This window comes from Orussus abietinus, unplaced genomic scaffold (assembly GCF_000612105.2).
Source record: "Orussus abietinus isolate OABI.00-Male unplaced genomic scaffold, Oabi_2.0 scaffold91, whole genome shotgun sequence".
Taxonomy (NCBI): Eukaryota; Metazoa; Arthropoda; class Insecta; order Hymenoptera; family Orussidae; genus Orussus; species Orussus abietinus.
Genome location: NW_019394308.1, coordinates 73,276 through 85,452, shown reverse-complemented (window position 1 = coordinate 85,452; position 12,177 = coordinate 73,276). Strand labels below are relative to the sequence as shown.

At 41.8% G+C, this 12,177-nt stretch overlaps 1 protein-coding gene across 1 annotated transcript in view; it reads left to right on the top strand.

Annotated features, from left to right (window-relative positions):
• Window positions 1–1,029: 1,029 nt before the first annotated feature.
• Window positions 1,030–12,177, top strand: part of LOC111673865 — a gene marked incomplete at its 3' end in the record, with an annotated part of 75,855 nt that continues 64,707 nt past the window's right edge. Inside the window, exon 1 of the mRNA XM_023431716.1 lies at window positions 1,030–1,675. Within this exon, the coding sequence (XP_023287484.1) occupies window positions 1,615–1,675 (61 nt within the window). The remainder of the gene's footprint in view (window positions 1,676–12,177) is intronic.

Below are 12,177 nucleotides of genomic sequence, written 5' to 3'. Positions count from 1 at the left end.
GCGGGCGTGCGTAAAAAGGGAACGGAATGGAATGGAATGCGGGGGGCAGTGCGCATGCGCGGCTCTCGGTCTCGTTCATTCATGCGGACGGCCCCATTCATTGCTCCGGGGAAGCCGTACTAGCCCGAGCGACCCGACTCGTCTCGACAGGACTGACATATACACCGATTTCTGGTCTTTTAGTGTTTCCACGTGGGACTGCCGATTGCACGAGAGTCGCACAGCTCCCCGATGAACGGCCAGATGAGAGAATAATCCGTTCGAGACCCCCTCGAGACGTCTAGAGGACACTTTTTACGTCTTCCTTGTCTTAGGTCGAGGATCCGCGACGCGAAGTAGGCTCCTATTTTAACTCCTGGGCTGAAATGAAAGAACGATGAATCATCGAAGTAAAATATCAGGACAGGGCGATTTCGAAATTGTTTCTCCTAGGAAAAATTAGATTCATTTTAGGACGTGTGATTAGAGAATTGAATTAATTAATTAATTAATACTAGATGTACTAGATTAAAGATAGAAATTGGAGAAAGGACAGTGAAACGAAGGACCGATAAACGCTATATATATGCTAGATATCGTACAAATAAAACATGAAGGAACGGCAAAAAAGAGTGCAGAAAAACGAATAGGAAGAATTCCATTGGAATTTAAATCAAAAGCGTGCTTATACGCGTTGGATTTACACATTTCCCTCAGTTAGTGATTAAGCCTGTTCATTATATAAAATCGATAAAATATGCGGAAGGAATAAAATAAACTAATATTATTGACATAAGAAAATTCGAGAAACCCCGAGCGAAGTGGCCCTTCAGCCGTTCCGCCACCGATTGAAATCGGTAATCGACGGGGCGGCCGCACGCGCTGCAGGGCAGTGGTGGGGGGTGCGCACGGCCCGCGATAAGGGAAGCGGGCGAGTGGTGGGGGAAAGAACGCGAGCCCGGCGCAAGGGAAGGGGTGACCGGCGACTCGGAACTCGGAAGCGCTCGCGGCTCAGGAGGCGCCCGCTCATTCGCTCGCGGGCCGCTGCAGCACGCGCGTCGTCCTCGCCGTTCCGCGACCTGGGTCAAATCCGCGCGCACGCTGGCACCGACTTCACGGTGGTTCCTTCGAGATTGGTCACCGCGCCCCCCACGTGGACAGTCCTTGTTATCGTCCTTTCCAACGGGACAGCCGAAAGGACTGCGGCCCGATGAAGGATAATAACTGATCCATTCTTTCTCCAAGATCCGATGACACTCCTGGATTTCCGGTATCGCCCCGGTCCCATTGTAGGCTTCGAAAACACTGGTATCGAGCACGTGGCCCGTGTGCGGCGCGGAATGTATATTTGAACGGTACGCGAGAGGCGGCGATTAACGACATTGGCGCGTTTAAAAAATGCGAGGTTAGGTTCCCCATGCCGACTTGTCGCAGGGAGCACGCGCGAAGTTGTTGACAAGTCCTTCGGAGGACGACTTATCGTCACGGGGGCCGATTTCCCCCCGTATCGCACGCCAGGAAACGACAACGATAAGGTGCGCAGATCGTGACTGACCTGGATCGAACGAGAGATAAAGGCAAATCGGCGAGAACCGTGATATTTGGTGACATTATCTGGACAACGGAAAGCGGAAAATGGAGGTCGCGACCGGCATCCTCGCCGTCTTCGTCGTGGTCGTCGCTGCTGCAGCACAGAGTGAGTACATTTTTATCTCTTCGTTATCTCGATGCCTCGATGGGTTTGAAATGGAAAATACACGAGGGAGGAATATTGAAACGAGATACGTTCAGGTAGGATCGAAATTTGCGTATTTTCGATCATTTTTTGTTCAGGCATGATTAGTACCGGAAATAAAAATACGGAAGGAATGGAGAAGAATTATGGTTCGTGGTTATCCACAAAGATGTCTGGCTAGTGATATGTAAACGACGGCGGAAAGCGTTTCGTCTTTGTAGCGTTTGAATATTTCCATGTTTCGGCGTGAAAGGGGAAATGCGTATTTAGAGGGTTAATAGTAGGTTTATTTTGGAGGTAAATGTCCTAGCCCTCGGACTTCATTATCTTTTTATAATCACCGGAAACTGAAAAACCCTTGCATCGGCAGGGACAGGAGATTCTTAATGAATAGGAAACTACGACGACCATAATCAACTTGAAAATTGTACTAAATTCGTTGGCTTACTTAACAATACATGTCAATTAATTTTCGAAGTAAAGAGATGTACACTCCTTGATGGTTGGCTTTTCCGCGAACCACGTGGGGTAACACGTGCTTCCATACCTTGTTGTTTTATTACGATAATTTGTAGGTTATGTCGATATTAACGATTGGTATCCTCGTTCAGTGTATTGAGGGGAAGTGAAAGTGGTATCCGAGGAGTCAATCGTTCATGGAACTTTTCTCCAAAGTGAGTGTACCAAATCGGTTCAATGTGAATACGAAGGCTATAAGGAAGGTCCTAAACATGAAATTTTATTTAAAAAATTGTAAACTACCTATGAACAAATTCAACAAAAATTGAAATTTCATGACTTTCCTTATATCCTCTATATTCTCATTGTAAAGTCTGAAACGATTCGTTACATCTAATTTGGAGAAAAGTTTCATTAATGAGACCTCTGACGCCACTTTCACATTAATGATAACGTCGGTTCCCGAAAAAGAAAGATCTCGTTCGTTCATGTCTCTCATTGATCGTGATTTTAAAAAATTGTTCGTCGAGGCCGGTTTCGCCAATCCATTTTGTACGAGTTTTAAGAAATTATGTTCAAAGAGCGTTAATAATTCTTAGCCTAACTGTGTCGACTCTCGTTTCTTTTTCGGTAGCTTGACTTTGAACCGTAGGAAAAATTTCATGAGTGCCGGGACTTTCCTTATATCCTCTATATTCTCATTGTAAAGTCTGAAACCATTCGTTACATCTAATTTGGAGAAAAGTTTCATTAATGAGACCTCTGACGCCACTTTCACATTAATGATAACGTCGGTTCCCGAAAAAGAAAGATCTCGTTCGTTCATGTCTCTCATTGATCGTGATTTCAAAAAATTGTTCGTCGAGGCTGTTTTCGCCAATCCATTTCGTACGAGTTTTAAGAAGTTATGTCCACCGTTAATAATTCTGAGCCTAACTGTGTCGACTCTCGTTTCTTTTTCGGCAGCTTGACTTTGAACCGCTGGAAAACAGAGCGATGAGTGTAAACCAAGTGGAATATTTTCAAACGAGTGTTTATAACTGGAAGAGGTCAATGAGTCTTCGGTGTTTGTTGCCGAGGGTTTCAAGAGATCGTCGTTTTCTCGAGGGGTCAATGTTTTGTCGTTTTTTGGTACACTTTTTGAAAGAACAGGATTTTGGCGAATGACCTAATACACTTGGGAGGAGAAAAAGGAAATGAAGAATAACTGATGAACGCGTACATCTTTCCTGCATCCTTTCGATCGAATCAATCCTATTCGCTGATTTATGTATTAGGTCATTGTTTAACATTTATACTTCTTTAAAAAGGTCGTTGAACATTGACGGAACCTTTGGAATGACATAAGACATATATTAAGGAATATTCAATCGAAAGGTTATGTATTAGATCGTTCCAGAGGTTCCGTCGTTTTCTGGCAATCTTATAATATTTATTTTATAATAAAATCTACTTTTGGAGAGTTACCTAATGCATAATTTAAAGAGTAGATTTAATTCGATCTAAAGGGTCCACGAGAAACGTACGTGTTCTCTGGTTATCCCTCGTGCCCCTTTACTTCTTCCGGAAGGAACATCACGTTATCATTGACATCACGCGACGACATTCTCCCTTATTCACCATCGACCAAACAATTTTTATTCATTGGACACGTAACAATATCTCGGCCTTCGTAGATTCACCGGATTTCTCGTGCCAAGTCATTATTGTCGCGATATTTCCTAGACAGAAATTCGTGATCATCACATTATGCGGGAAATCGATTTACAATTTGCAGACTATTTGCTGCATGAAATGTCTGAAATGTGTGCACGCATATTACACAATAGATTTTAAGAAAAATTTGTGACGTCATGGCTCAAATATGAGACATGAGACGCTGCAATTGTTTATCGGCAGTGTAATTTATGTGTGAGATAAATTTAGCTATACATATGCGTACAGACATTGAGACATTGTATGTATTTAACGTTGTTTCATATTTAAGTGTTTTTGGCTCGTCGTTGTGTACCTTAGATTTCAGTTCCAAATGAGGACTCGTAAGCAACATCCTCATGACTCATTTCATGATCTTTTATGAGGCAAATTTGATGCAAATTCTGCATCACTTTGTCTATCTGGGTTCTTTACAAGGCAAAAGAGCGGAATTTTATCTCATGTTATGCATTTTTCATCAATGTGCATATTTCATGTAATACAAACATCGTTTCATAAGAGTACTTGAGAATTCGATATCAGAAAATTTTCAATTTTATTTAATTATATACTTTATGGGTTCATTGTTTAAATATATTGGGTTGTTCAACAAGTTCGCGGACAAATTAGTAATGGTTAAGAAAAGTCATTTTTTGCAACGAAACGAATCATATAGCAATTGATAATGAATTCTCCGGCACTGATGAAAACTCCTCGTTACCCTCTCGGTAGTTTGATGTAAGTATGCAAATACCTCCGATGAGAATTTTCTACAATATAAATTCGTTTGTGAACTTACGGAAATATGATTGCATTTCTAGATAATAGTTGACGAAAATGAAAATAGACCTTGTCGGAAATACCCTACCGGGACACTTAACGCTCTTTTACGGGCCGATGGCCTTTTTTGCCCATCTTTTGCGATACTTTGTCCCGATAGGCATCTTCGCCAAGAGGATCTCTCGCTTTCTCCGTTGTACAGCGGCGACCCTTGACGGAAGTTTCTAACGACCGGGCGACAAAAGACGCTTCCCTCGAGGAGGAAGGCAAGCGAGGATAAGATAAAGCGTAAATAGCGGCGCGTAAAGCATAAGACAATGAGGGGTCGACTCTTCCTTGAGTTAGGTCCCCGTCACCGTGATTACTTTTCCCAAGTTTGTTCCCTCTGGCCACTTACGTGTTCACGGATTCTGTACACGCTGACAGCACTCTAGGAGATTGCCTGGAGAAGCGCCTTTGTACTTATTGGGGACGAATGTCCCGAAGTCTTCGGTTATCTCGTAGATTTGTATTTTTTCAATTCATTTGCCAGTTTTCATTTTTTTTTTAATTAATTAATTTTTTTTTTGAGCGATAAGTTTAGTAGGTTGTGAAACGTGTAAATGTCTGTACACGCTGATAGTACTCTAGGAGATTGCCTGGAGAAGCGCCTTTGTACTTACTGGAGACGAATGTCCCGAAGAGTCTTCCGTTATTTCGTAGATTTGTATTTTTTCAATTCAAGATATTTGCCGTTTTTTATTTTATTTTATTTTTTTTTTAACGATCAAGGAGTTTAGTAGGTTGTAAAATGTGTAAATGCTTGTACACGCTGACAGCACTCTAGGAGATTGCCTGGAGAAGCGCCTTTGTACTTATTGGGGACGAATTTCCCGAAGAATCTTCAGTTATCTCGTAGATTTGTATTTTCTCAATTCAGGATATTTGCCGTTTTTTATTTTATTTTATTTTTTTTTAAACGATCAAGGGGTTTAGTAGGTTGTGAAATGAGTTTCAATCAAAATGAGTTTGAAGGAGAATGGATAGATGTAGACAATTTTCTTACAAGGCTCTTTTATCCGATGTTTGAAGGATGATGTTGGATGGAAAAATGTTTTAGTGTTTCTAAATGGTGGGTTTGTGGAGATTGCATATTTCTGATCTATTTTTTTTTTTTTGCGTGGATACGTAATCCTAGGAGAGCGGCATTTCTGAAATGATAAGTTGAGGTGGTTTTAGAATCATGGAAACGGTATTTAAGAATCGTTGACTTGGTTTTTCGATGAAAAAGAAATTCAGATTTTAGTTAAAAAAAAAATAGTTCACAAAAATCACTTCTCCGATGCTTTTTGCACTGTAGGCATCGATATGTTCTAAACGAAAATTTTCGTCAAAAATCCATGCCATCTGTTTGTGAATAATACTTTCTAGTTTTTAGTCACCTTAAATCAACTATTATTTCAAACTGGCTGTTTCCCTTAAATCACGTATTCTATTTGTAAAAACACTAGAAAAAGTCAATCATTTTCAGCCTCCGCAAGTGCGCCATTTTGAAACGTTTTCAATTTTGTTTTCACTTATATTGGCGTGAAGCATATAGTCAAACAGCCCCGTGAACATATATTTATTTTATCTTTTCATTCTTCCTATAATCTCACTTTAATTAAAACGCATTTCATAACCTACTAACCTCCTTAATGTTTAGTTTGAAGAGTGGGGGAAAATAGGAATACGAGGTCAAAGTATAGACACGGGGATACAGACGCGCAGGTATCCGAAATATTTTGTTCGAATGCAAGAAGGTGTCTCGCAACAAATTCACGTCGTGTCGTCCTTGCTCGTTTCTCAGAACAGAAGTCGTTTCTGAGACGTGACGCGCCCGCGGGACCCCCGTCGTTGCATAAAACGCACATATTTCTCTCAAAATTTCTATTTGCAATCGTAGTTTCATCTTAGACTCCGATACAGGAGTCCTATTAATCAAGCTGAGCGAAGCTTCCTTGCAAATTTCAATTTCCTAACTTCTTATCGTTAGTTTGTATTGAGTTGTCGGATAAGTCCGTTCGCTTTTTTTTTAAATTTGAAAATTCGCGCGAAAATAAACGCACATATTTCTCTCAAAATTTCTATTTGCGATCGTGGTTTCATCTTAGACTCCGATACAGGAGTTCTATTAATCAAGCTGAGCGAAGTTCCCTGAAAATTTCAATTTCCTAACTTCTTATCGTTAGTTTGTATTGAGTTGCCTTATAAATCCGTTCGCCTTTTTTTTTTTTAATGAAATTTTTTTTATACTAAAGAGGCGTCAAAGAGGTCTCCTTTATTGTAGGAGGTGAAATTACCGAAGCGGAACTACTGTTAACGAGTCTACATTTTCCGTAGATTCACAGGTATAGTTATTTGACTTATTGTTAAACAAGACGTATATAGAATAGATTCGTGCGTTCTGTTCTGCGATCCTCGACCAAGTGCCGTTCCGTCCACTGTTCGGAGGGACCGTCTTGGTCCAGCCGTATCAATTGTTTAGGCAATGCTCATATCTTCTAAACATGCTCGCTTTTCCTCGTCCACGATCATTTTGCCTTTGTCTCTTCGAAATATTTCCTTCACCTTAGAACACGAATCGCGGTAGAGTTCCACGACAAAAAGAAAAAGAGGAAAAATGACGAAATTTTAGGAAATCTTAACTCGATCGTCGCGAAGTCATTTCGTGGCTGCTCGAGTGGAAGCGTAGATTGTCTTGCAACCTTGCCCAAGTCGGGATTATCTCGTAAATATGATAGAGATCCGAAAACAAGCGCGGCTCATCTTGTCTCGGGGGACGAGCCGTCAAGATCGATTGTTTGGAAACGTTTATCGGAAAAGCCTTAGGAGAAGTTTATATCCCCGGAGCGGAGGGGGCCGTCCGAGGACTCGAGGCAAACAATTCTTGGACAAAGGTTCATTCACGGGTTGGCGATAGAATGGACGTCGCTGGAGGTAGTATCTTTCCTGAAAAGTCTTTAAAGAGCGAGAGAGAGAGGGGGGGGGGGGGATGGCGGGAGAGAGAAAACGGAGTCAAAGGACTCTGTCCCGGGGGACAGGAAGTCCTACCTCAGGCGAACGACAGGTCTCGAGATAACTCAAATTGAAAATCTCCGTCCTTGCCGGGCCCGGGGAAAATCACCGCTCCTTAATGGCGGCCGTTTCTCAGAGGAACATTGGGGGTTCCGGGCACCCCGACATTTTCAGGTGGCGCGACTCCTCGTCTTTCTCTCTCTCTCTCTCTTTCTCTACCTGGGCGGACGATTCACCTGCGCAACACCTCGAGGCGTAAGGTCGGTCGTGCGCGGAATTTCTATGGGACTCCAGCGTCGCGGAAGGGCGATCCTAAACTTGCAACCTTGCGAGCTTTTGTAGCTACTCTTTGTGGACCTGTACCTTGAGTTCCTTTTTTATTTTTTTATTTATTCCACTACCTCGTAGGCTGATTCTTTTTCTACGCGCCGACCACGTGGACGCGCACGTTAGCTGTCAAGAACGTCGCGGTGTTGTTGGATTCTAAGTAGCGAGATATTGGCACGATGTCCAATGATCAGGTGCATCGAACCTTTAAGGTGATATGAAAGTATCATATATGCATACCAAAGAGTCAAAATAATTATACAATTTTTTTTCAAATTGGATGCATCGAATCATTCGAAACTTCATCACGAGATTATGGTGATCCTAAGGAAGAACAAGATGCTTGTGAAACTTCATTTTTCGAAAAGAAATTTATATTTATCTCGGAGAAGAACGAAAAAGGACATTATTCTTTGGAGAAATGAAATTTCACGAGCATCGCGTTCTTCCTTAGGGCTTCCATAATCACGTGTTAGTTTCGGGTAATTTGGTGCATCCAGTTTGGAGAAAAGTTTTATAAATGTTTTCATATTTTAATATATACCATGACCCTTTCATATCACCTTAAAAAGCGAAAACTGCTAATGGTTTCATTTCCCGGGTTAGGTTTAATCGTTTTTTTTTTCTCGTAAGTCTAATTTGACGCTTGCAGGATCAAGAAAACATTTTAATATATTGAATAACCTTTTCATGTCACCTTAATAAGCGAAAACTGTTAATGGTTTCATTTCCCGGGTTAGGTTTAATCGTTTTTTATTTCTCGTAAGTGTAATTTGATGCTTGCGGGATCAAGAAAACATTTTAATATATAGAATGACTCTTACATGTCACCCTAAAAAGCGAAAACTGTTATAATTGTTCCATTTCCCGGGTTAGGTTAAATCGTTATTTTTTTTTTTTATTTCTCGTAAGTCTAATTTGGTGCTTACGGGATCAAGAAAACAGCGCTGGATCCCGCGGAATGGCGGGACCGCAACCCCTCGGTATGCGAAGACTTATATCGGGATCGACCCGGTCAAGTTCGAGAGGTGTGTCCTAAAGAGCAGGGGCCTGTTCGCGATCGACGACTCGAGATGGACGATCGTTTAAATTTAGAGTTGTTTGCCGTGAGATCAGACTTCTCGATATAGCCATCGGGGGTATACATACCGCTCGTGGGAGTCACCTGAGAGTTCGCGGAACTCGATCTCCGCCCGTGACTAACGCCCGAAACCACGGCGATTCATTCCCCGAGGACGAATTATGACCGATCCGATCTTCTTTTCCGGATGCAATAAGGTCCGGTTCCTTTTTCCCGCGGGTATATTTAGCGAGCCGTTGACTTTGGAGTGCACTGATAAAAATACCCATGTCAATTTACACACTCAATCATTGGTTATTTTTATTACACGATAAATTGCAGTGAAATTACATTATCTCGGGAATATCGCATTCAGCATCTAAGTTAAGTTAATGAAAACCGTAACGTAATATTGCATTTAACCCTTTCGTTACCTTGGACGAGATATCTCGCGACCCGATACTGGCCGATTAACGCTTTTGACGAGATATCTCGCGACCCGATACTGGCCGATCAACGCTTTTGACGAGATATCTCGCGACCCGATACTGGCCGATCAACGCGTTTGACGAGATATCTCGCGATCCGGTAGTAGCGGATTAACGCGTTTGACGATAATCTAGCTTTCTAGCACCAATATTTTGACATTCTAGATGAATATATTTTATAACTAATTCTATTCGTATAGCTAAAAGAAAGAAATAAATACAGCTACTACCGGATCGCGAGATATCTCGTCAAAAGCGTTGATCGGATACTACCGGGTCGCGAGATATCTCGTCAAAAGCGTTGATCGGATACTACCGGGTCGCGAGATATCTCGTCAAAAGCGATAATCGGCCAGTATTGGGTCGCGAGATATCTCGTCCAAGGTAACGAAAGGGTTAATTCGAGGACGGTTCGGACAAGGAGGATTTCCCGAGGACAAATTATGACCGATACGAGCTTCTTTTCCGGATGCAATAAGGTCCGGTTCCTTTTTCCCGCGGGTATATTTAGCGAGCCGTTGACTTTGGAGGGCACTGATAAAAATACCCATGTCAATTTACACACTCAAGCATTGGTTATTTTGATGCCACGTTAAATTGCAGAAAAATTACATTATTTCGGTAATATCGCATTCAGCGTCCAAGTTAAGTTAATGTAAACCGTAACGTAAAATTACATTTAATTCGAGTAATAATGCACTAATACGGTAAATATACAATGTTACGTGTATTTATACATTTTTTGATTTGTAATTTTACCATATTGACGTTTTCCTGTGTAAGTAATGTAATTGTTGTAATGTACAAAAGAAAATTGTAAATTTCCATGGATTTTTGTCAGTGCGTACTCGACTCGCCCTCGTTAGAGCGCCGTGATGGGGATAGTCGTTACTTTCTTTTTCCCTCGAATCTTGTTCCGGGAAGAATTGCCGGAAATACTGCGAAGGGTGAAGTAAGCCCGGGAGGTGAGTTAGTCCGGAAAAATCCTGGAAGTGGACGCGAGGAATGGCGAGCACGGTAAATCGGCTGGAAAGGAAAATTTCAAAGTGAGAGGTACGGTCAGGATAAATTGATCCATAACATATGCATTCTGGAGAAAAGAGAAGGAAAGGTACTAATCCGTGATATCGCGGGGAAAGTTCGAAGGAGGTAAAAAAGGTTTCGGAAAATTCGTCAGGTTTAACCCTTTGCGGTCGGTGCCACCAGCCTAACGGCACGATGTCACTAATCCCTCAAATGATGGAGGAAATTATTTTTTGGGCCATGGAAATGCGCGTCATGTGCTAAATTTGCTCCGACTAGCTTGTACTCCTATCAGAGAAATTTGCCGATCGCAAACGGTTAATCGAAAGCCCTCCTGGGTCAGAAAGGATTCGGACGGATGGAAAATCGGTTCCATTTCGATAAATCTGTCGCACCGGTAGATATCGAACGGTCGGTCCGTTTTCGCAACGAGGACAAATACCGGCGGAGTCGTAAAGAATTGTCGGGAATTCGTCCGGCGCATATTTCCAGAGCCGGTAAGTGCGAGTTGTTCACAAGGAGGCCGAAGAATGCTGGGCAATGCTACAAATGCTATTTATAAGCTGTCATAATGGAAGCAGTGGGAAAATGTTTACGAGGGTGTTTCAGCTGGAAGGTGTAAATTGGCCTCTACAAGAAATTTCAATTCCGCAGTTTAGCGTCGCGCCCGCGATGTGGATCCGGTCTTGGATTAAATTCGGTTTACGAGCTCAATAGCGCCTTCGATTTCCACGAGACCCCGTAACGCGATCTTGATCTTAATTTTCATGCTATTTCGGGGGAGCTTTTAGAATCGGCGATTCGATTTAACTCTCACTCCAGTTAACGATTCCAATGAACTTGTTTGGCCGATCCTTAACGCGTTTCTTTTCTCTCCTTAATATTCAACTCGGTCCTATTGAGATAAGGATGGGCTTGCAGAGTGCACTCGAGGGCACTTTGCCTTAATTCCTTCCGATAAAGTGAAGGAGATTTAAATTTGGCACGAGGATAGGGATCCCCCTCTTTGCTTTGTCTCGATACGAGACTGCCCTTCTGGTTTCGAGGAAGCAGAGGAAAAAAGCATTGTGTTGCTCTTTTATCCAATTATTTTGCACCCATTTCTCCTCTGTTATGCTTTTTAACCCCATGACTGGGATCATTCGATATACATGTTGTTCTTGTTGTATGGCAACATCCATACTCTTCAATGTTTCAAGTGAAACTTCTTACGGCACGGTAGTACCCGCGTGTAAGTTCGCGTGCTATAAAAGAGACCAGATTTGGAAAGTAAAACGCTTTTCTTTTTATTCTTTCCTGTACAACTAATAACGATTTACATCTATTTTTGTGTTTTAGTATTAACACAGTTTGTTTAAACGTGTTCGTTTGTATTCTTTAGTTTCGATTTGTTGTCTAAGAAGTCAATTAGCAACTGTGCTCCTAGCTTGGAGAAATAGACATTAAAATTGTCCCTGATTATTAGTATCTCATTCAAATTTTTTTTACAGTTAACCTCTATTTACGTTCATCTTTGTGTTTTAGTATTGAGACAATTTACGTTAGCGTTGTTATTAAGGTTACTCCGTTATGCTCTTGGTTAATTATTGAGGTTT